We start from the raw sequence: 23,969 nt of genomic DNA on the forward strand, positions 1-23,969 counted from the left end.
ATGTTTAGAATCCATTTATCATAAAATTCATCTTGAACAAGGTTGAGATCCCCACCGATTCTAACACTGTTTGTTGAGTTAAATGATTTTAGGTGATCTAAGTTTAGGGATGTTTCTTCTAGCAGTAATTTGTTCTGGTTTAGATTATTATAACCATATATATTTAACAAAATAAGCATTAAGTTATCCAAACAGACAGTGAGGAATAACCACTGACCATTTTCATCCATTTTATTTGAAATGATTTGACCCTGGAAGTCGTCAGGAGAATAGCGACCCCTGCTGGCCTTGAAGCACCATGACAAAAATAAACTTCATCTCCCCATTGTTAGACCAAAAGATGCTATCTTCATGTTTTGAATAAGTTTCCTGTAAGAATATTATATTTGCATTTTTCCCTTTACAAAATAAAATAAACCTTTTCTTTAGGCCTTAAAACAGAATCCTTGAATCCGTGTCCTCCCTAAAAATGTAGTGACCTTTTGTGCTGTTACTTTCACCTCAGGCCAATTCTTAAAGGACACATTTTTAGATTCAGCCACTGGTACAGTAACTGGTGGATTATATGACCAGTGGAGCATCCAGTGGTGAGGCGAAGCCTCCTGTACTGGCAGAACTAAAGCGGAACCCCGACTGACATCAGTTTTGGATCAGAGCGGTACGGCTTCCTTAGGAGGAGCAGCTTTGCAGCCCTGAATGAATCGGTTTTCTGGCTTTAACTGCTGATATTGAATAAATGTTTTATGTGCATTTACTGCATAATGTCCAACCCTGCGTGGGTCACCTGACGCCTTGTCTGGTACAGTTGACTTCTGGGAAAGTATGTGTCTGGTGTTGGTGGAGGAAGGAAGTCGTGGTCGTACTAAGTGAATGTCCCCGTGTTTTCAGATGTTCCAGACCTAAAACCTTTTAAATGGCTTCAATCATAAGAAAACAGTTAAACTTTCTTTCATTTATTCCTCAGGTTTTGCAGAAACTGGGAAAAGCAGATGAGACCAAAGATGAGCAGTTTGAACAAGTGGTGATAAACTTCAAGAGACAAGAGGTGAGAGATGTTTCTTCTTCTAATGTCTTTCCAAACTCTTCTTCTTCTCCATGAATTACCAGGTCTACCAGAGAGACCGATGCTCCAGAAAACTGCCCCAGATTCACTGAAAGCTCATCTAAACAGTTTCAGTTTTTGACCCTCCAAGTCTAATCAGTGTCATGATAATCTGTCTTTAATCTGACCGAATCGACTTCCTGTTAGTCTGAAGGCGCTCGGCTGCAGAGGGAGATGAAGTCCTACATGTCTGCCATCAAAGGTAGCTCATCACTTCTCTTCCTGTCCTCGCTGTAGATCAAAGATTACATTCAACATCAACTGCATGTGTTTGATGGACCTCAGGTTTTCTCAAACAGTTTTTTCTTGTAGGGATGCAACAGGCGTCCATCAACCTGACTCAGTCTCTGCATGAAGTCTACGAACCGGACTGGCACGGCAAAGATGACATCGTGACCATTGGGAAGGTTGGTCAGAAGGAAGAATGTTTGCTGATGTAACACATCAGCTTTTTATCTCTATCGGTTTCTTCGCTCCGGTTCTCATCTGCAGATTTTCCTCTTGTTAAATCGGTTAAGATTTAACCGATTTAACCGTTTAAATGTCAGTCGATCATGACATTTAAACCCGAGTCTATCGCTGCTAAGTTTATAATTAGGTTTTATGACTCACTATCGAGTTAACTGATGACTAATAGAGCAACAACATAACTGCAACAAGTTAGCTTATTTTTCCAGTAAATGCAGTGACCTGTCCTTTACTAGGACCTGAAGCTAAGCTGATCATTTCTAAAACTGACCGACTGTTTCACCGCTTTGAAAAGCTTTTCTCATCCCGACTACATCTTTATCCGTCTCAGTTTTCTGCACTGAGGACTTTTTTTTTTGTGCCTCAGCATCTTTAGCTTCCTGTCACCCTGAGAAAAAAAAAAAATCGAGATGGGTCACAGCGCCCCCTCTGGCGTTTTCGCCCTCTTGCATATATGCCCAGTCCGTTGCATTGCTGCGTTCAGTGACGTGTGGTGAGATTCATAGCTGGTGAGACTCTGACTTAATCATAATCACATTTACAAATATAAACCACCTGCATGTTATTGTTTACATAAGGAAATTTTGCGCATGCGGACAACGATGGAGCAAAAATACTTTTCTTCTACATGTCATCATAGCCGCGCTGCCGCCGTAGAATAATCTGTTAGCTCAATCAAACTCGGATATGTAGATAATGTTAATTTCATGCTCCACAGCAAAGGGAAAAAGTGTTAAAGTAAAACTCAAAACCACGTCTTTCTCGCTCTGTCATGTTGGAATCTTGTTTCTTCACCCACATGCAGAACAACCACAGAGAACAGGAATCAGTTAAATTATGTTTATTTAAACAATATGAACAGATTGGTTGAGAGCATATGATCCCTGGGTCAGGCTCATGGAGTCGTCTGCACACCAGGGAACAGCAGAAGGTAATGGTGAGTTTGCGGTAGTAGGAAATGGGAACTGCGAGATGAATTGGACTGATCTTATTTGTTTGTTGTGATGATAATTTCCTTCAAGGAGAGGGGAGACTGCGGGTTCGGGGTCTTGGTCCCTTTGTGCATGTCTTCGAGGTGATCCAGGTTCCAGAGTGTGGGCTCGGTTGAGCTAGTTCCGGGTGAATATGTGGAGGCTGCGCTTGGAGAGCGGACAGGTAAGTTCAGATGTGGAGGAAGACAGAGGAGCGGTCCGACTGCCAACTGGAGAATCCAGGAACTGCTTGTGATCAAACTGAGGAGGTGAAGGTGGAACTCGGGCAACCAGTGGGCAACGATCCACGGCGTCATGAGGGGAGAGAATCCAGAAAGCCAGAACAAGGTCTTCACAGGGAGGAAACACCGGAGAGAAGGGAGGCAACAAGAATAAATTACCAAGAGTCACTTCTCGGGAAAACGCAGAGTTATCTCACGGGGTTCAGAGTACCATTACTGGCAAACAACTGAAGTGCTGGCAGTCTGCTCCTCTTAAGCTCCAGGATAATAGAATGATGAAACACAGGTGCGCCGAACAGTGGGCGCACCTCCAGGCATGCAGCCTCTGACGCCATCTGGTGGATGAAGGATGAAGCAGCAGGTGAACAGAAAACAAAAACTAGAAAATTCCTGAAGAAATTTAACCGGGGCCTGCCAAAGTTTGCCCGTCGGTTTGGGCCCGGCGTTCTCATGCTAGAAATTAGCATCGATGCTAAAGAACGCTGCAATGTAATCAATAGCATGTGGAGAATCACAAGAATGTTAAGTAAGGTGGACGTGCACCATTCAGTATGATTAAAAATTTTTGTCAAGGCTTTTATTTTGAAATATTTGTTAAACTTCATTTCAAAGTGCCAAACTAAATCCATGTATAACAGTCATTGGATAAAATCAGTTATATAATGCTGAAAAGAGCAATAATGTCGTGTACAAATTGTCAAGGCTTTTATTTTGAAATTTTTTGTTAAGCTTTATTTCAAAGGTCCAAACTAATCCCATGTATAACAGTCATTGGGTTAAATCAGTTATATAATGCTCAACAGAGCAATTACCTGATTGAAAAATATTCAAGGCTTTTATTTTGAAATTATTATGCTTCATTTTAAAGTTCCGAACTAATCCCATGTGTAACAGTTACAGAGTTAAATCAGTTATATACAGCCCATAGCAGCAAGTAGTTCTAAAGGCCAGTTCAGTCCTGATCTGTTTCAACTGAGTGTTCCACTATAGTTAGAACTACAGTGATGCGTATTTGTAGTCCTAATCAGCAGCCAATAGCCTCTTGAGTTCCGTTGCTATGGTAAATAATTGTCTCAGCAAAGTGTGAGCTGTGAGTCAGACATGCTGGGGGAAACAATTCTCTGTTTGAGCCAGCCAGTTTAACTGAAAAAAAGCATTGGGAACAAGTCCTTCCCGTTCGGGAACCGTAATACATATTCGAAAAGCGTTTGAAGCGTATGAGAGGGCAATGTGTCTTCTGCAATAGTCCCGAGATTCATGTCTCTACCTCACTCACAGCAATAACAGCGATGAGAGAAAGAAATGTTGTGCCCAGATCTGAAAATGTAGTCAAATACATGGGAGAGAGCCTGAGACAGCCTCAGAAAATCCTGTCGCATGACTTTGCTCTGAAGCACCGTGACAGAAAACCGTACGGTCTAGATAAATTTCGAAAACATTTTACCAGAGCAGACATGCGTATCAATGTCAGGACCGATTTTGATACCAATCGTGCGATATTTGTGGGCGTGATGGCGATTTCAAAATTATTTTGGGGTGAAAAATTCTCTTCATTTCTCACTCCAGCGGAGCTGCAATCAGTCAGAGAGACACTCTAATTTTAGGAAAAATGAAAAACTTTGGGTCGCTTAGAGACAAATTGTGGACAAACCGTAATTGGAATCGACGAGCCGTCTTCACTTTCGAAGAGATCACAGATGTATCTCCAAAATGAAATTTGAATGGCATTTCTACGTGAATTCGTGACGACACAGAAAATCCTCAAAAATAGGGTATTTGTAGGATTTTTCCCATTGACTTATAATGGGGTTTTTTTCGTAGTTTTTTGCGAATTATGTCGCCAGGTTAACCCCGAATCCCATCAAAAGTAATGGCTCCAATGGCGTGAATTTTCTGCACGTTTTGATACCTCATTTGTAGGTGTGCACGCAGCGGTATGAGCCGCATTAACGGTTACGGATGAAAAATAAAGAATAAAGAAACACTTTTCTTGGGAGAATAGTAATAGGTTCCTGCCATTGCTTTGCATGGCAGGCCCCAACAAAACCCACAAAGAAGACCAAAAACCCCGGTTCCCAACACTCTCTGCATTGGCCAGGCTACACACAGACTCGTTGCCATAGCAACTGACAATAGCGACACAAAAAAAAACCCTCAAATATTTCCCACACAAAGAGCAGAACATTCAGTCTGTTGCAGTGGTTTGGTTTTAGGCTTAATGTTTATTTTGTGATTATTAATAAGTGATTGTTGTGGAACGAGGAGAAAACTATAAATATATCGCTGCACTTTACTGTCTGGCTAGCACCGTGGCTAGCTCCACGGCTAGCACCATGGCTAGCTCCACGGCTAGCACCATGGCTAGCTCCACGGCTAGCTCGCTGTCTCTTACTCTGCAGTTGTGGAGTCTCAGTGTCTGGGATCATGAGCGCCCCCTGCCATGAGACCAGAGAACTGCCTGCCTCACCGAGTTTGTTCTCTGGTTTCTGATCGCTGCTCATCAGTTACACACACAGTTGGTGACAAAAAACACTGAACATCATATAGATAAGCTAAATTATAGAAAATCTGTTCATATATTACGTGTTGGAACTAACTGTTTGGTGACTGACTTTTATTTGTCAGGTTTAAGTGACAAAAGTTGGAGAAAGACGATTATCTTGGTGTTTAAAATAACACAAAACGGAGTAAGAAGACCTCGTTTATTCATTTATTTTACAGTTTTGTTATTGCTTCTTTTTAAAACAACAGCAGCTGATTAAACTGGATGTTACAACCTTGACATGATCATATGAGTTGTTTTTACCAAGAAATCGATCAGAAGTGCTGTGAAAATGGTCCAATCTGCTTCTCTGGCTGCAGTGCACGCTCCCGACACGGGGAACACATTTTCACAGGGGAACAGAATTTCGCACAAGACCAGCCCGGCTGGTCCTGCTCCAAACAGGGACCTAAAAAGCAGGGCCAGCCCCGAAAAAAAGCCGGTGGAAAAGGGGCAATAGTGAGAGGTTGATCAACCCCAGGCTCAGCTCGCTGCCGAGCATTTAAATGGGAAAATGGGAAAATTCAGCGATTTTGAAGAAAAAAAAATCAGAATTGGTTAAGCTTAATGACAAATAAATACTTTATCGTACCTCCAGGGTGAAAATAGCAATATAAATTATTTTATCACTATATATTGTTTTTCCATGATGACCTCCCCTGTCTCCCACCTGACTGCACGTCACTGCTGCGTTGCATTGCTGCTTTGCATTGTTGCATTGCATATCCGGCCGTGTGTCTCTGGTGGATCCAGTTGCCGCTGCAGATGAAATACCTCAACCTCAAACCCAGGAGATTATTGCCACTGATGTTCCTCCATGTTGACCTGGACTTTGCTCATGTGTTGGTGTGAGGTCCAGATGGCTCAGCGCAGTGCGGAGTTAAAGGTCATTCGGGTTCACGCCGGTTCCTCTTTTCAGAGGTCGCCTGGCAGAAACCGATAGGACTCGTTGAAACCAACTGATTTGAGTCTCAACTGTGTGCTGCAGGACTGTGACGCGCTGTGGGAAGATTTCCACAACAAACTGGTTGACTCAACTCTGCTAAACCTGGACGGATATCTGCAGCAGTTCCCTGACCTGAAGGTAAGAGCTGCCGCTCATGATCGAAAGAGAAGCCGAGAGGAAAGTGACGCCTGATGCTTTCAGATGCGTGTTGCCAAAAGAAGTCGGAAACTCATCGATTACGACAGCGCTCGGCATCAGCTGGAGGCCTTGCAGGTGCCTGGGATGAAGAACGACAGGAAGGTGATGAAGGTGAGTGTGAGCTGATGGAGGAGGATGTGTTGGAGATTGTGGAGAATCATCCGTCCTCCATGCTGAGGTTACAGAAGAGTCAGTGAGTTGAATTCATGAATTCCATTTATTAATACCAAAATACAGCTGGTCCATTATGACCTGCTACCTTTAAGAGCTAACAGACAAAATGGCCCCCAGAACAGTTTTCCATTCCCTTTGTTAGCCTCTCTCTAAGCTACGCCCTAAAGAGGGCGTTAACTAGTTTGTCATATCATGTAATCTTAGCCTTGAGGGCGTTTCCTAACATGTCATTTCCTTTAGCTTTAGCTTAGCAACTAGCTAACAGAGATGGAAGGAAAACACAAAATTATTTATTCTCAATGAGATGAAGGTGCTTAACTGTGTTTGCTGAACGTTGCAGGCAGAAGATGAGCTTAAAAAGGCTCAGAAAGTTTTCGATGAGCTGAACGTCGGCCTTCAGGATGAGCTGCCGACTCTCTGGGATCGGTAAGTCGGGCAGCGCTGCATGATGGAGAAATTACCCTAATAACCCGATATTAACCGTAAAGGCAACATCTCCCCGTTCAAAAACCGTTGGAATTTTTCAAACAATGTGTCAGAATTATGGAAGATCGTCGGTGCTCCGTTTCAAACTTAGAGGGTTAAGGAGTATGAATAATTATGGCCTTAACTTTCTGAGCATGCTTGTTAATGTCCAATGATGCTTTGCATGAACTCTGCTAGTGACCTCATGTACAGCATGTAAACAACTGGAGTATAACAAAACAACTCTTTAGTGCGGCAGGCAGGGAGCTGGTGGATGCTGGGTAATGATCAGCCTGTGAAGGTGGTTGGCGCGCCGCTGCTCATGTTCACCTGCCAGGTGTGAATAAAACCCAGAAGGCCGAGGAGACGAACCAGGATTTGAACCCAGAACCTTGTTGCTGCCAGGCAGCAAAACGATGCAGTTTGGTGAAAGCAGAACGTTCCCTTCAGACAGATTTTAAAAAGGTCTGAAACTGATGAAAATTAGTCTTATGGTTATGAATGCATGCAGGGCTTTATTAGGAACATTTATTTTCTAATCTCAGTTTCTCACACAGTAACAGGATGATTCTGGAAGCTGAATTCAGATCTCAAAGTGAAGCTTTATTCTGTGGTTGGTTCTGGTCCCAGAGCAGCATACAATCAGGATTTCATTCACACTCAGCTGTTTCTCCATCCAACCAACAGAAATAATCTACTGATGGCAGGAATGCAGCAGCCACAGAAACAGGAAGCTGGTACTCCATGATGCACCAACAGGAGTTTTTACCTTTTTTAATGGTTTAAATATTTTGCCACTTTTTGCTGCAGGAACATTTCCTCTGATGATTTATGACTATCTGATGTTGTGATCTCAGGAACCTGACCTGGGTTTCTGCAGCGTCTCTGGCTGATGAATAAAGCCAAACAGCGCCCCTTTCAGTCTGACTGGCTCGGTTAATGTCAACTGTTCATTTCCTTTCTCCAGCCGAGTCGGTTTCTACATCAGCACCTTCAGGTGTGTCACCAGTCTGGAGGCCAAGTTTCACCGAGAAATCTCACTGGTGAGTTGATCTGTTCCTCGGAAGCGTCCGGCAGATGTTCAGAGCTCAGGTGGTTCTTCTGCTTCCAGGTGTGCAGGGAGCTGTATGAAGTCATGACGAAGCTAGGGGAGCAACACTCTGACAAGATCTTCACCATCCAAGGAGCTCCGAGGTGAGTTCATCCAGCTGACTGACTGCAGCTTTACTGCAAAGAAACACGTTCAAACCTGAGAGGCTGGAATCAGATCAAATGTTGATGTGAGAACAGAAAAGCCGCGTCTTTACATGACCGGACTGGAAAAGTCTTCAAGGCCTCGGTTTAATTCAGAGCTGCAGTCGTTCAATCCCTACTGTTCCCTTTGATTACCGCCCTCATTTCAGACCTGATTAATCGATCCTCAGTAGACGGATTAATCCCCCTTTTTGTCTTTTCCTCAGTGATTCTGGACCGCTGCGCCTCGCCAGAACCCCGTCACCACCGGAAGACGAGACTCCCCCAGAGAGCCCAGATGCCAGCTCCAATCACATGCTCCGCCCAGTTTCACCTGGTCCGCCCCGGCCAAAATCCCCAATTCAGGTAATATGAGTCCAGGTGAGTGCAGCCGGATCCAATTGGACACAAAGAAAAGTCTGTAGTGAAAGTAGCGCTAAGATAAAGTGAAGTGACAAACACAGAACAACATTCAAGAGGATGTCCAGCCTCTTCTGTTACTTTCAAACAAAAATAATATTCAAAATACGACAAAAAACAAAAAGAAATATCGGGGCAACCTGATGGTTGGATTCACTTTTGGGATCTGGACCCATGGTGGTTACCATGGAGATATGGGGGATAACCATGGTAACCAGGTGACTGGAGGCCTCCAGGTCTTTATAGCGCGACTGGGATAAACGCCACGCTCAAACACAAGCCGGTTCAGGAAGGTTCCCGGCCCGCTGAGGTCAAAGGTCAAACCTCTGGTCTCACTGACTAACTCGTACACGCCACCCCAACATGTAGATTGGTTAAGGAGCCTGGGGTTGAGTCCCCAGACTGCAAAGGCATTTGATCCAGTGAGCCCAGTTGTTTGAACTGGTTTTTTCAATCTGAGGATGAAATGAGAAAATTCAATAGTTTATGACACCAAGTGCAAATTTGTAAAGAAATAATCCAACATTTCTAGACACCCTGTCGTTTGCTTTAAGGCCTTTTAGCTCCGATGATCCTGACTTCTCTCCAGGCTTGTATTGATTATTGATGAAGCGGGTGAAACAATAATCACTGTTACTGATACCAGCCAGTAGAGTCTGATTGATGACATTTATTATTGATTATTGGTTCTGAACTTTCACTGTTTTTTTCCTTGCTGCTGACTTTTGTCTGTTACTTGGTGAGTTATGTGACCTTCTTGTTGTCTGTGTAACTGGCGTGTTTCAGTCGTGTTCATGTCTGTAGACGTGAATGTTCTGTGGGGGAACATCTGTAGAACATCAGACCTGGTTCTGGTTCTGATCGGGTCATGATACAAACAAGATGATGTGTTTGCCAACATCCCAGAGGAAACTAAAACTGCATGATGATCAGTTTTTATTTCATCACAACGGTCAGTGGGATATTAGCTAAAGACTAAATAAGCGAATGTAATTATTGCTAAAGCAGTTTTACAGAATCCTGATGAATGAAGCAGCAAACCTTTTCAGCTTCATCACTCATGAAGCTTCAGGATCGACCTTTCCTGGTACCTAGGGAAGGTCGATCCTGTGTAGATCCCAGGTCGATCTCAGGTAGGTCCTGGGTAGATCCCAGGTCGATCCTGGGTAGATCCCGGGTCGACTCTGGGTAGATCCCGGGTCGATCCCTGGTCGATCTCAGGTAGGTCCTGGGTAGATCCCAGGTAGGTCCTGGGTAGATCCCGGGTCGATCCAGGGTAGATCCCAGATCGATCTCAGGTAGATCCTGGGTAGATCCCAGGTTGATCCCCGGTAGGTCCCTGGTCGATCTCAGGTCGATCCTGGGTAGATCCCGGGTCGATCTCAGGTAGGTCCTGGGTAGATGCCGGGTCGACTCTGGGTAGATCCCGGGTCGATTCCTGGTCGATCTCAGGTAGGTCCTGGGTAGATCCCAGGTAGGTCCTGGGTAGATCCCGGGTCGACTCTGGGTAGATCCCAGATCGATCTCAGGTAGATCCTGGGTAGATCCCAGGTTGATCCCCGGTAGGTCCCTGGTCGATCTCAGGTCGATCCTGGGTAGATCCCGGGTCGACTCTGGGTCGATCCCGGGTCGATCCCTGGTCGATCTCAGGTAGGTCCTGGGTAGATTCCCGGTCGATCCCGGGTGGATCCTGGGTAGATCCCGGGTCGATCTCAGGTAGATCCTGGGTAGATCCCGGGTCAATCCCAGGTCGATCCCGGGGTCGATCCTGGGTAGATCCTGGGTAGATCCTGGGTCGAGGTTGGAAAGCCTCAGCCCTCATCCTGAGCGTCCAGACTAGATGGGTTCATCTAGTCTGGACTCATTATGACTAAAACACAAACATGTTGGTCAAATGTAACAATTACTTTAAAGCAATTCTGATACGCGTTTGAATAGTTTGAGGTCTAAATTTCTGGTTGTAAACAAATTTAAACAAATGGATTTAATCATTACATTCTTTTGGACCTTCTGCCTTTTTTAGAGGTTAGGTTTGTGAAAGTTTGAGACGACATTCTCCAAAGGCAGAAAATAATGTCGATCTCTAAAACAACAGCAGATAAAGAGAAAATGAAGAGCAGCTGAGAAAGTAGCAGAGTGAAGAGGCTATGCTGCCTGTAGCAGCATGACTACAGAAATAGCTCTGGATAACCTCAGCCAGTCTGTCTGCCTCAGTAAACTGGGATCTGGTTCCACCCAGAACCTCTGGGAACCTGCAGTCTGTTCTCCGTTAGGAACATCTGGACCAGGGGTCACCAACACGGGGCCCGCGGGCCCCCGGTCGCCCGTGGAGCAAGTTCTAAAAATAGCCATTGTCATTAGGGAGCACTGCCACAGAAATTATATAATTTAATGTTTTTACATTGAATTAATAACATTTGATTATATTTAGATTTTTGTTTCAAAGTAAATTACAAAAAACGTTTAAAATAAATTGCTTTATGCATAACATTCTTTTCTATAGTTAAAGTTCAGAACTGTGCAGATGCCTGCAGGATTTTATCGGAGGGCAGCAGCGCCTGGAGCTGGACGGCTGCAGCCGCTCTGCCTACCTTAAGATTTTCCTTGAAGTAAAAAAAGAAAATAATAATTTCTGAAAGTTTTATTATCAAACTCTCTTTACAATTAACAAAATTGTGGAGAGAAAAAAAGATCTTATGTGTCAAAACATCTTGTACGCAGCGCACATCTGAGTCTGTGGGGGTCAAAGGGCACGCCAAAGCTAAAATCTTATTGGTCAGTTTACTTTTGTTTATTTGGAGGCTTGGCGCTTTTTCTGTAAGCTAAAAATTAATAAGAGGAGTTTGAACCTCCCGTAGTTCTAAGAGCGGTCGTTTGGATCCCGGCGGAGCTTTTTTACCGTGTCGGTTCTGGCGGGTCGTCGGTTTCTGAGCTTCTTTGACATTTCCCGAACTGGAGAGCTGACGTGTCGCCTGTTAGCTGACATCTGCTGCTCTTCCTGAGCGTCGCGCTAAGACTGAGGGTTAAACAATTTAATCTAGTCGAAACGTTCCCCAATTAAGCAAACATTGTTGCTTCACCTTCTCCTCCTTTGGACGTCTGACTCCACCTGAACCTGGGAATCAACATCCTCCTCTTTCCGTGGATCAACCGGGTATATAGGCTTCGCTTCCACCTCTTTATTATTTAGCATAGTTTGTGTAACAAAACAAAAAAAAAACGGAAAAAAGGCTGCGCTGCTTTAGTGGTTTAAGTTTGTGCGGCTTTTGTGCGACGCCACATGATGTGTGTTGGAGAGGTGTTCTATTGCAGGTCAGGTGCAGTGATAGTTTTATACCTCCCAATCTGTCGGACCTTTTTATTTCGACATCTGCTGGTGTCAGCCAGCAGGTGACCCGTCAGCTTTTAAGTTCGCAAAAACACAAAAAAAAGCTAATAAACCGGCGACCCGCCAGAACTGCACACTGTAAAAAGCTCAGGCGGGATCTTAGAACAACGGGAGATTTAAACTCATCATTTTTAGCTGACAGAAAAAGCAAACTGGCCAATAAGATTTAGGCTTTGGCTGCCCTTTGACCCCCACAGACTCACACTGATGTGCGCTACATACAAGATGTTTTGGCACAAAATAACTTTTTTTTTCTCCACAATTATGTTAATTGTAGACTTAGACTTAGACTTAGACTGACTTTATCATCATTTTTCATGCACAGGGTGAATACAGAACAAAATTTCGTTGCATACGGCTCAGGACAATGTTTTGAGCTTTCAATGTTGTGAGGTTACTCCAGAATAAAATAAAATACAGTATAAAATATAAATATAAATATAAAATATAAAGTGCAGGACTGACAGTAAAAAGGAAGTTATTTAGCTCTGTACATGTGCAAGGTATGAAGTGGAGACCAGTTTTTGAGTGCAGTCCAGTTAAGAGTTCAGCAGTCTGATGGCAAGTGGGAAAAAGCTGTTTCGGAACCTGGTGGACCTGCACCGGATGCTGCAGAACCTCTTTCCAGAGGGCAGCAGGGAGAACAGTCCATGGTGGGGGTGTGAGGGGTCACTGACTATGTTTCGGCCTCGGGACACGCAGCGCTGGGATGAAATGTCCTGAATGGAGGGAAGGGGGGCCCCGATGATCCTCTCTGCTGTCCGCACCACTCTCCTCACGTTCTTCCAGTCGGAGGCGCTGCAGCCTCCACACCACACAGAGAGGCAGCTGGTCAGAATGCTCTCTATGGTGCTTCTGTAGAACGTCTTGAGGATGGGCGGGGGCAGGTGTGCTCTTCTCATCCTCCGCAGGAAATACAAGCGTTTCTGTGCCCTCTTGGCCAGAGACGTGGTGTTCACAGTCCAGGTGAGGTCGTTTGTGATGTGCACCCCCAGGAATTTGGTGCTGCTGACCACCTCCACAGCCGAGCTGTTGATGAGCAGTGGAGCGTGGCTGGGCCGGTTCTTCCTGAAGTCCACGATCATCTCCTTCGTCTTGTCAACGTTCAGGATCAGGCTGTTGTCTCTGCACCAGTCCACCAGCTGCTCCACCTCCTCTCTGTAGTCCAGGTCGTTGTCGTCTCTGATGAGGCCCACCACCGTTGTGTCGTCCGCGAACTTCACGATGTGGTTGGTGGCGAACCTGGGGGCGCAGTCGTGTGTCATCAGAGTGAACAGCAGAGGGCTCAGGACGCAGCCCTGAGGGGAGCCTGTGCTGAGGGTGATGACATCGGAGGTGTGTTGTCCGATCCGGGCTGACTGAGGTCTGTCGGTGAGGAAGTCTAGCAGCCAGTTGCGCAGGGGGGTGCTGAAGCCCAGGTGTCCCAGTTTTCCTGCCAGATGCTGTGGGATGATTGTGTTGAACGCTGAGCTGAAGTCCAGGAACAACATCCGCACATGAGTGTTCTTCTCCTCCAGGTGAGCCAGGCTCAGGTGTAGGGCGGAAAGAGGGTTGGATAATAAAAAATACAATAACTTTTCTTTATTTTTTTATTTAAAGGAAAATCTCACAGTGCGTCCAGCTGTACAGCTGCAGCTGCACCAATCCACACTTTCAGTGACTTGTGGGTAATTTAGAATCACACAGAAAATCTCCAAAAGGGAATCAAACTTAAAACTCTGAACTAAGAACTTCTGATCACATAATAGCAATTAACCATATCTGTCCTTACTGATAATTATTGTCAGTAGTCCCTAACATTAATATGATCAGGCAGCATGTAATCATATATACATATACAGTATGTATTATCGTTATAAAGGTTGAGCCAAGAACATTTCTGTCTGTATCAAACAAATAGCCCTTCGTGTTGCTCTGGACCCGTGAAGCAGCTCCCAGTCTCAAAAAGGTTGGTGACCCCTGATCTGGACCAATTAGATCAATCCTGAAGTAACAAATGCACGGATTGGTTTTTCAGTGTCACAGGATGTTGTGAATTTTGGCAACAGAAACTTGATTCATATGGGATTTCAAGACTTAAACTGGTCAAAAATAACCCAGAGGTTCTTTAATTTATTGCCATCCAGATTAAGTGATTGACTAAGCAAAAGACCAGGACCTGTTCCTGCACTCTTCCATGTGCTTGGTGAAGATGAATGAGGGTTTTCAACCTTCAATTTGACCCTTTCCCAACCAAACATAATAATGTGTTATAAATGGATGTCTTAATATTTGGAGTCAGTAAAGTCGACATTCTCAATGTTGTTGTTTTCAGCATCTTGATTTTCTTCAAGGTTCCTCTTCTTTTCTCACACTGAACAGAAAAAGTTCTGAACGCTTTACTGGACTTTTCAGATTCAAGCATTAGAAACTATGAAAGTAACTTTAACTTTTGCTTGATTAATGGAGAGGTTCACACATAACAAGTTGATGGTAGAACTAGTTGTTAGTGGAGTAGCGTTAACTCTTCCTGTCTGATCAGCTCACCTGGTAACGGTGCTTCATTCCCTTTGGCAGTTTAAAAAGGGTCCACCGGTTCCTCCACCTCCTAAAGTCACACCCACTAAAGAAGTGGCAGAAGAGCAAATCATTGACTTGTTCGGAGGAGAATTTTTACCTGCTCCTTCACCTTCTCAGGTAGGACAGCAAATAAAATCCAATTTCCATGAGTTTTTCTGCCCTTTGACCTTCTTCCTCTGCTGCTGTCCACAGCCAAATGAACGACCAGGAGAGTCTCTTCTTGACATGGACTTTGATGCTTTCCAGCCGGATGAAAGTGTTTCACCGATTCCTCAGGTGCGCTCAATTTTGGAAACCGATCTGTGGAAGAACAACAGGTTTTAGAATAAGTAGGGCTGCACGATGGGGCTGAAAAATGTAAAACGATATAAGCGTCTCATATCAGTTGACACCAATAATTATTGGTAATTTTTTCCGTTTTAAATATCTGAAGTGCTGCTAAACTGGTGATGTGACTTTTCTTGTTTTATCCAGTTTTTCTTCCATGTCATTTATTTTTAAGCAGTTATGAGAGTGGCAAAACCTTAAAGTGCTGCTGCACAAGTTACCCAACAGGTTGTTGCTAGGCAACCAACGATCAAATGGGTTAAGGCCCCCACATACTTGAAGCCGACGTCCAAACAAAGATCAGTGTTTATGACTCCGTACTCGGTGTTGCACTGCAACCTTCTCAGTGTTCACATCAAACTGTTTTCGCAACACGACCTGATAAAGTTGAGTGAGTGCGCCGAGTCGCGAGCGTGACATCCACTCTCTGACCCCGGCTGACAGGCGCCAACCTAGCTCATCAAACATGCTAGTCTCCACTAGGATTGTGGGAAATAAAGGAATGTGACATCAGAAAGTTTTAGGCAATCAGTATGGTGGAGCATAAAGCCTCAACCATCCGTAGAAAGCACACAAGGAGTCTGCGTGGCTCACAGAGTGCAAACTCAACGCCTGAGTATATGGGGGCTTTTAGTGTTTCCTACCACCCTGGCTTAGGTTGAGCAGCTAAAGCCGTGCCTCCTTTCCTCTGCCTACATCCCCCAGAATGCTGTGCATCTCTGAGATCTGAGTCCAGTGAAATTATTGAACATTCTCTCAGATGAATTGTCTGTTGATATTGATCATGTGTCTTTCGCGATATATATTGTTGATTTATTGTCCAGCCCTAAGAAGATTGAATCAGATTTTGATGTGCAGCAGCTGGGCTCCACATGTGATGGAGATTTTATTTACTAGGAGCCAACGTGCCAGGAACCACCAGACGGCACCTGTGAGGATTTCAGGAGTAGAGCTGATGCTATCAGACGGTCACTGGACCATCCAACAGACACACAGCGATGGGACTCTCATTGTGGGTTAGAACTAGACTGGTGGGTTGGGTCGTGGAGTTAGGGTTAGGGTGTTTCAGTGGGTCAGTGTGGTGCCTGAGGGCCACCATAGACTCGCAGTGCCGCCTAGAAAATGGGTGGGATCGTCAAAACAACAACAAATTCCTGCTGAAGCTGCTGAAACCTGAGGGCTCTTGAAGGTCCAGGGTTAGGGCCTTCGGGTCCTGGGTTAGGGCTGGGACCAGGTCTTTGATGCAACGACACCTATCCTGGTTTGAACACCAGCCGATACTTGCAGTGCAACAGGCTTGTTATGCCATTTTGTCCTCCGGTGGCAGATCGAGATGCCAATTGGTTGTAAATTAATATCCAAGTATTCGCAGGCCATAAGGTGATCCCAAGAGTCTTCAAGGTGCCTCTAAGTATTATTATTATTTTCAGTGAGTGTACTTTACTCTGTATTAACATGCTCTGTCTTGGTTTTAGACGGCTGTACCGTGGGACATGTGGTCGGTGAGTTGAATCTCCAAAACTCTTTACATGGAAACAAACATGTTTTCTTTTCAGTTTTTTCCTGAAAGGCCTGCAGGTTGCGCTCAGACACGCTGCTTTGATCGACTCTTTATTGATCATGCTCAGGACTAACTGAGCTGTTTTAACGTAGTATTTTTTATTTTGTACATCCTGAGACTAGAGCACAGAAAATAGAAGAGCGTTAATTTGATTAAAATGTAACTATTTATTGCCACTACAAACCAGATAGCACTAACAGCAGGTGATGGAGAATTGCACAGGAAAAGCGGATTGGTTCAGTAGAGTGATTATCTACAGGCAGACGTCCTGCTAACGAGGGGTTCTGGTTCAGTTTGACACCGCCTGGTGGGGTCCAAAGCTCCACGGTCTAATCACACACAGACTGGAAAGATCTGTGTAAAAACAGCAACAAGTTTTACAGGACAGAGCAACTTTAAATAATGATAATAATAATTCATTAATAATAATAATAATAATAATAATAATAATAATTAGAAAGCACTGCAGATGTCTAAGTTATGAACAGGCAAATCACAGGAGCAAACCAGACCGAGACTAAAAGAGTCAGCATGGTTTGGAAAGTTTTTCACCACTGGCTTATGAGGGCAACATACACATGGATATTAAAATCCCTCTAAAAACTCTGGTCATATTTGGCATCATTTCACCCTAAAAAGACATTAAAAAATAATTTCAAACATCTTGATTGTATTTTGGCTGCTGACAAGCCATTGAACATATCACTATATAGTTCCAGTTCACAACATGTCGTATCGTATGATAAACTACTAAGGTAAAGTCAGCCTTCCTGTGTTTACTCTGTACACTCCAGTGCAGAATGAACCTCATGACGTCATCAACCCATCGGTGAAAAAATGGCAACTTCCATGGTTGAAAAATATAACAAAAGACACATTTTTTAAAAGTAATTATGAGTTTTTGCGCATCACAAACAGCAATTTTTAGTTAATAGAAAAATTACAACATATTTATTCCAGCATGTTAACCTAATCTTGGATCCCTCTAACAGGATTAAACCTCCAGCAGAACCAGAACCAGAACTGTGCTCAGCACCAGCATCCATTTGTCACGAATGACTATAGGTTTGAGAAGACAAAGCAAAAGCACTGAATCAGGAGAACTTTCTATGTTCAATGAAAGTAAAACGTTAATGGCAGCAGCTCCTTCAGTGGCCTTCAGATGCTAATGATGTAAAAACTTAGCTTTGCCGTGGTCCTATGGTTATGGAAATGGTTCTTGTACAGGAACTTACTGTAGCACTAGCCCTTGTCCTGATCCATGTCTCATTAAAATGTCTAATCGGAGATTTTGAGTTGAAATCTATGGAACCCTCAAGGGGACATGGGAAAAATGTTTTGTTTTGCGTTCCCTCGCAATGTGCTTACTGCAATATTTGCTGGTCTATTTTGTATACAGTCACTAATGTCAATTTAACATTTCAAATATATACATATTTAAAGAACCTAAATGGTGGCAGAGCGCCGCACTGGGTTAACTGGGGGAATCTCATCTGTCCGTGTGTCAATCATCTCCAGGCCATGATTATCGATTTATTCCATTTTGATTATCATGCTTCAAACTTTACAAGGACTGACCAGGACAAACTGCACAAGTGCCGCTTCCTCATACACACGACGCCGGTCACCTTCCCATTCATACCTGGTGACGTCACGCCCACATCGACACGCCCACCACCCAAGTGTCCTGTCAAATCAATAATTACTTATTTCATTCATATGGCTCTTACAGAGCCTCGGTGGAAACGAGTTTATTATTATTAATTCTTTGGTGCAAAAACTGATTGAAACTCGATTTATTCACTGCATGTTTATGTCTGTTAAGGAGGTTGAGATGAAACTGCACAGGAGATAACCCGCGATAAGAACTCAGAAATAGTTCAAATAGTTTGGATGTATTTTTATTTCTTTCCTTCTCACAGAAAGTTTCTGTATATATCATAGAGTTGTGGTGCATTTCTATACTAAAGAAAAAGATAGAAAACTTCAGATATTCCACAACCAGATATGAAAAACCTTACATAACCTTGCATTAAGGCAGAAAGTACGGCGGCCCGTAAGAAAGGCTTACAGGATTCAGTTATGCCGCATGAACTGATCAGTACATTAATGCGAGAGAACGCAAAAGATAAAATGGCCCCTAGAGGCCTCCGTAGAAATAATCTCCATGTCCTCAGTAGTTTGTAAAATAAAGAATCCAGCCAGTTGGAGAATATTGTGGTTGTTTAAATGAGGATCACAGCAGATATTCAAGTCTGTTGGTAGAATGAAGCTATTTCCATCTAACTGATGTTGGTGCCTGTCTGGTTGTTTTTGATTATAAAGTAATTCCATCTCTTCTTAAATTATGGCAGCTTTTCTCCATCATAATGATTGAACCAGCTAGAGGAATTTGTGTACTTATATGAGCCATTTTCTGCTCCCTCTTTTAGGGAAATGCCCAACCTACTCAGCCTGTAAGTATCGACCTCAGCACACTGACACTCTTCACTTCTTTATCTGTTGTTTTATGCATCTGTGATTTCAAAGTACAGTCATATGAAAAAATTGGGCACTTCTGATAATCTTAATTATTTTCATATTCAAATCTTTGGGTGTTTTGATAAGCTATATCAGTTTGATATATAACATAACAGATGGACACAGTTAGTTATGGTTTGTTTCTTTTGTGTCATACAGTGAACCCTCGCTGTAACACGCTTCACCTTTCACGGCCTCGCTGCTTCGCGGATTTTGTTGTGCAGTTTTTTTTTCAGAGTGTATTGTGTTCTGCATCCTGATTGGCTAAACAGTCTCTGCGCTTCTTCTCTACAATATATTCTCCAATAATGTGTTATTGGCACACATTACTGTGTGCCAATAATGTTACGGTATTTAAATATACGTAATACAGCTTGTCAAATTTTGGTAAATGTTTTTGCCCAGAAGAAAAAAAGAGCAACAACAACTACTGATAATTATGTTCTTATTTCGAAAAAACTCACCTGCACCTCAGGCTTCAGGAGAAAAAGCCATTATAGAGCAGAGTCAGGCCGCAGCGTCACAGAGAAATACGCCAGTCACAATTTGTCCTGTACAAATTGTGACAGTAGGACAATTATTATAATAATTTTATCATTATGATAATAAAATAATCATTTTAATAGTCATTAAAATGATTATTTTACTGTAGTTATTTGTAAGAAAGCATTCTATTTGTTTAAAAAATGCTTGGGCCTGAAAACAGGTTTTGTTCTTTGGTTTCAATGTAGAATATTTAATTATGCTGTATAATAATTGTAAAAGATAAAGGTACCTACTTCACGGATTTCGCCTATCGGGTTCTTTTCGGAACGCAACCCCCGCGAAAAACGAGGGTTTACTGTAAACCATAAAAGGTGCCCAGCCCCCATGAGGCTAGAAGACAAACATCCAAAGATACAGAGACAATATCAACATCCTGCCCACTTAAAGTGTCCTGTTTTGAAGATGCCAAGCTTATATTTCAGTAGTGAAATGAGGATAATTCAATTAAGAGAAAATGTGCAATATGCATGAAAACAAAATTTGAAAGATATTTGGGAACCCCAAAAGAAAAATCACATTAACATGTAGTAGATGCTCCTTTTGCAGAAATAACTGTAATGAGATTCCCACTACCGGCTTTGGCCACACCACCCCACAGCATGATGGGACCTCCACCAAATTCTATGGTGTGCAGCAAGTGTTTTCTCTTGGAATGCTGTGTTGTTTTTGCAGCCAAGCATAATGTCCTTTGTTGTGACCAAACAACTCAATATTTATTTCATCACCTTGGACTTGTGCTACAGATTTATCAAAGGTGTGTATCAGTCTAGCATCACAACAAACTGCACCAACAGTAGTAAATGGAGGTGCTATCAAGTAAACTGATTGGATGCACTTGTCTATGAAGTTCAAGGCTTAATGATGTTAGCAAACCCATTTTGTGTTCTAATAAAACAGTGTTAAGTAGTATTCACATCAATAAAATTACAAAGGTTCCCAAAAAAAAGGGCAGGACTCCGGCTCTGGAGGAGTCCAGTTTGAGGCCGCTGGTTTAGATTCTCAGACTTGATCAGCAACTATTTTCTGAAAGATTTTAGATCAGAAAGGAAGATTTAATATAAGTTTGATATAGGTCGTAATGGTTTAAATTATCTTGATGGAGAGAAGGTTTCTGAAGTCAATGTTTAATTACATCTACTTTAAAACCCTGGGATACATCAGGGTAGGAAGGTGGTGTTTTAGTGCATCCACACATTTACAGCAAACGAGCCAGTTTAGTCATGTTTGTCTTAACTCCTTAATCTTAACATATAGTAATCTTAACATAGGTTACCACTGACATCAGGCATCAATGATTCCATAAATCTTTTCACTGTGTGTCTCTATAGAGCAAGGGTCAATCATTAACCCAAATTCTTTGTGTTGCTCCAACAGGCTGCCGATGCTGGATTTGTTGCTGACTGGTCTGCAGACTTTGGTTCGATGTCAGCAAATGGAGATGTTGCTTCGGCTACAGTCCCGGTTGCTTCAGGAACTCTGGCTGACATGCCAGAGGGGGAGCAGGTCGGTGTTCAGGGCGGAGCTGAGTGCTGGCCCCAGGCGGAAAGCTCACTACCAGGTGGAGACACAACTGCTGTCCAGGACAGTGAGCCCAGAGACCAGGGAGATGAGGTTAGCAGCTGGGAAACCCTGACTCACTCCGACCTTCATCCATCTACAGCTAGTAATGCTAAAGATGAGACTGACCAGGCAGAAATAGACAGTGAAGATGTGGGGCTGGAAAATCGTAGAAAATCTACGCCAGGACTTATCTTCACCAATGAGTTTGGGGAAGAGATTGAGGATGGCACAGGCGACAGAAGAGATAAGAGGTCCAGGTCTCTGGATGGGTCTGGGTCTGAGTATGAGACAGCTGAAGAATGGGCTGATGGTGGCCAGGGTGGAGGCTGGGTGAGTGCAGATGATGACCTTTCTAACGAATATCAACTTCCTGTGAACATTGTGGAGAACCAGGAAGGTGAAACGGATAAAAATGAATTGGGAAAACAAAGCGACCCAGCATTACTTTGTAGAAATATCTCTGACAGAGTAGGATGGGAGGATAAAGAGCTATCTGCCAAAACGGTTGATTCTGACCCTGCTGAGCTGGATTCATTTCCTTTCACAGAATCGCAGGGTGGAGTTGAGTTTGAATCGGATCCGTTCGCAGAATCGCAGGGTGGAGTTGAATCGGATCCGTTCGCAGAATCGCAGGGTGGAGTTGAATCGGATCCGTTCGCAGAATCGCAGGGTGGAGTTGAATCGGATCCGTTAGCAGAATCGCAGGGTGGAGTTGAGTTTGAATCGGGTCCATTCGCAGAATCGCAGGGTGGAGTTGGGTTTGAATCGGATCCGTTTGCAGAATCGCAGGGTGGAGTTGGGTTTGAATCGGATCCGTTTGCAGAATCGCAGGGTGGAGTTGGGTTTGAATCGGATCCGTTCGCAGAATCGCAGGGTGGAGTTGAGTTTGAATCGGATCCGTTTGCAGAATCGCAGGGTGGAGTTGGGTTTGAATCGGATCCGTTCGCAGAATCGCAGGGTGGAGTTGAATCGGATCCGTTTGCAGAATCGCAGGGTGGAGTTGGGTTTGAATCGGATCCGTTTGCAGAATCGCAGGGTGGAGTTGAATCGGATCCGTTTGCAGAATCGCAGGGTGGAGTTGGGTTTGAATCGGATCTGTTTGCAGAATCGCAGGGTGGAGTTGGGTTTGAATCGGATCCGTTCGCAGAATCGCAGGGTGGAGTTGAATCGGATCCGTTTGCAGAATCGCAGGGTGGAGTTGGGTTTGAATCGGATCCGTTCGCAGAATCGCAGGGTGGAGTTGAATCGGATCCGTTCACAGAATCGCAGGGTGGAGTTGGGTTTGAATCGGATCCGTTCGCAGAATCGCAGGGTGGAGTTGAATCGGATCCGTTTGCAGAATTGCAGGGTGGAGTTGAGTTTGAATCGGATCCGTTCGCAGAATCGCAGGGTGGAGTTGGGTTTGAATCGGATCCGTTCGCAGAATCGCAGGGTGGAGTTACGGTTGGATCTGAAACATTTGGTAAAATCCAGCTTAGAGACAACGAGGGTGTTGCTGCGTTTGACCGATTTGCTGGAACTTTAGGGAACTGCAGTGTTGTGGTTGGTGAAGTTGCTGGATGTGGGCAGAATTCAGACCATTTTGCTAAAAGCTGTTCAACAGCTGCCTCAGGAACTGAAGATCCATTGTCCAACAACTTGGTTTATAGTGACAGACATGGCTTCAACTCTACTGTCACTTACCCAAACTACATGTGTGGAACTGCAGCAGAGGGAAAGAAAGAAGTTACCAAACCCAGAAATCACAAAGAACAAGAAAATTCAGATATGTCCGAAGATGAGGCTGCAAACCGGAGATTGGGAAAGTTGTACCAAGAGCTAGATACAGGAAAGGAAGAGGTACTTGACCTTCCTTCTTCCTCCTCCAGTATGGTAGATTAGTGTACAGTAGTAAATAGGTCAATACAAGTCCATTCCTTTCTTTTACCCTTTCACAGACTAAGGAACTGAATGAAATATTTGTAGAACCAGGATCCCAGCCTGAGCTCCTTCTCATCCTATTTCCTGTCTCTAAAAGTCTTCTGTTGGTACCGTCATACCCATTTTACATTCCACCCATCTTTTCACCTCAGCTAGCTTCATACCCCAAATACTGTCATTGAGTGTCTCAGAAATTTAATTTAGAGGACTGTTGATTTTAATAGACCTTTATAGGTAACGTCACTAAATCAATTGGTGAAGTGATGAACAAAAGGACAGGTTTCAGATATTTATCATTTCTGCTTGTTGAACTCTGTGTTCAATATATATTATATAGAGATTTTCACTTACTTCAGTGTCAGTTATTCTGTACAGTTTTCAAATATTTTTTCCAAATGTTTTTATCTTATTCCACATTAATAGTAAGATGATTTTTATGGTCACACAATGTTTATGTTCAGGACAGACATCAGACAGTGAGCTTTGTACTTGACAGAAGTAACTTTTAAAGAGGACTGTGACCCAACCAGCATGTAGATCAAAATATTCTAGTAGCATAAAAGATCAGCTTCTTCCTCCCTTCCTAGTGTTTGTTAGTCTGTCCTAATTTCACTCTTTAGTCTTTATCCCTGCATTATGTTATTAAGAATTATTGCTTACTATTAACTTATTTTCTGTTTTTGTTGCATGCAACCTTCAGGATGCTGCTGCTCCATCATTTTTTACAGATTTTGATAAGATGGTGAGTTTCTCAACATTTGTGTGTTTCTTTTACAAAGAAACACACAAATAAACTTTTCTTCCTTAAATATAAAAAAGTGTTTGTT

At 43.4% G+C, this 23,969-nt stretch overlaps 1 protein-coding gene across 3 annotated transcripts in view; it reads left to right on the top strand.

Moving 5' to 3' along the window:
• Window positions 1-23,969, top strand: part of amph (amphiphysin) — a 59,590-nt gene that overhangs the window by 24,365 nt on the left and 11,256 nt on the right. Inside the window, exons 2-16 of one of the 3 annotated variants that reach the window (XM_032564862.1) lie at window positions 965-1,045; window positions 1,250-1,304; window positions 1,415-1,509; window positions 6,314-6,409; window positions 6,473-6,580; window positions 6,984-7,069; window positions 8,076-8,151; window positions 8,220-8,302; window positions 8,569-8,707; window positions 14,706-14,825; window positions 14,901-14,984; window positions 16,511-16,537; window positions 19,029-19,052; window positions 21,037-21,273; window positions 23,843-23,884. In XM_032564862.1, coding sequence (XP_032420753.1) covers window positions 965-1,045; window positions 1,250-1,304; window positions 1,415-1,509; window positions 6,314-6,409; window positions 6,473-6,580; window positions 6,984-7,069; window positions 8,076-8,151; window positions 8,220-8,302; window positions 8,569-8,707; window positions 14,706-14,825; window positions 14,901-14,984; window positions 16,511-16,537; window positions 19,029-19,052; window positions 21,037-21,273; window positions 23,843-23,884 — 1,353 coding nt within the window. The remainder of the gene's footprint in view (window positions 1-964; window positions 1,046-1,249; window positions 1,305-1,414; window positions 1,510-6,313; window positions 6,410-6,472; window positions 6,581-6,983; window positions 7,070-8,075; window positions 8,152-8,219; window positions 8,303-8,568; window positions 8,708-14,705; window positions 14,826-14,900; window positions 14,985-16,510; window positions 16,538-19,028; window positions 19,053-21,036; window positions 21,274-23,842; window positions 23,885-23,969) is intronic. The other 2 variants (XM_032564863.1, XM_032564864.1) reach the window with 2 other exon arrangements.

This window comes from Xiphophorus hellerii, chromosome 6 (genome assembly GCF_003331165.1).
Source record: "Xiphophorus hellerii strain 12219 chromosome 6, Xiphophorus_hellerii-4.1, whole genome shotgun sequence".
Classification (NCBI taxonomy): domain Eukaryota; kingdom Metazoa; phylum Chordata; class Actinopteri; order Cyprinodontiformes; family Poeciliidae; genus Xiphophorus; species Xiphophorus hellerii.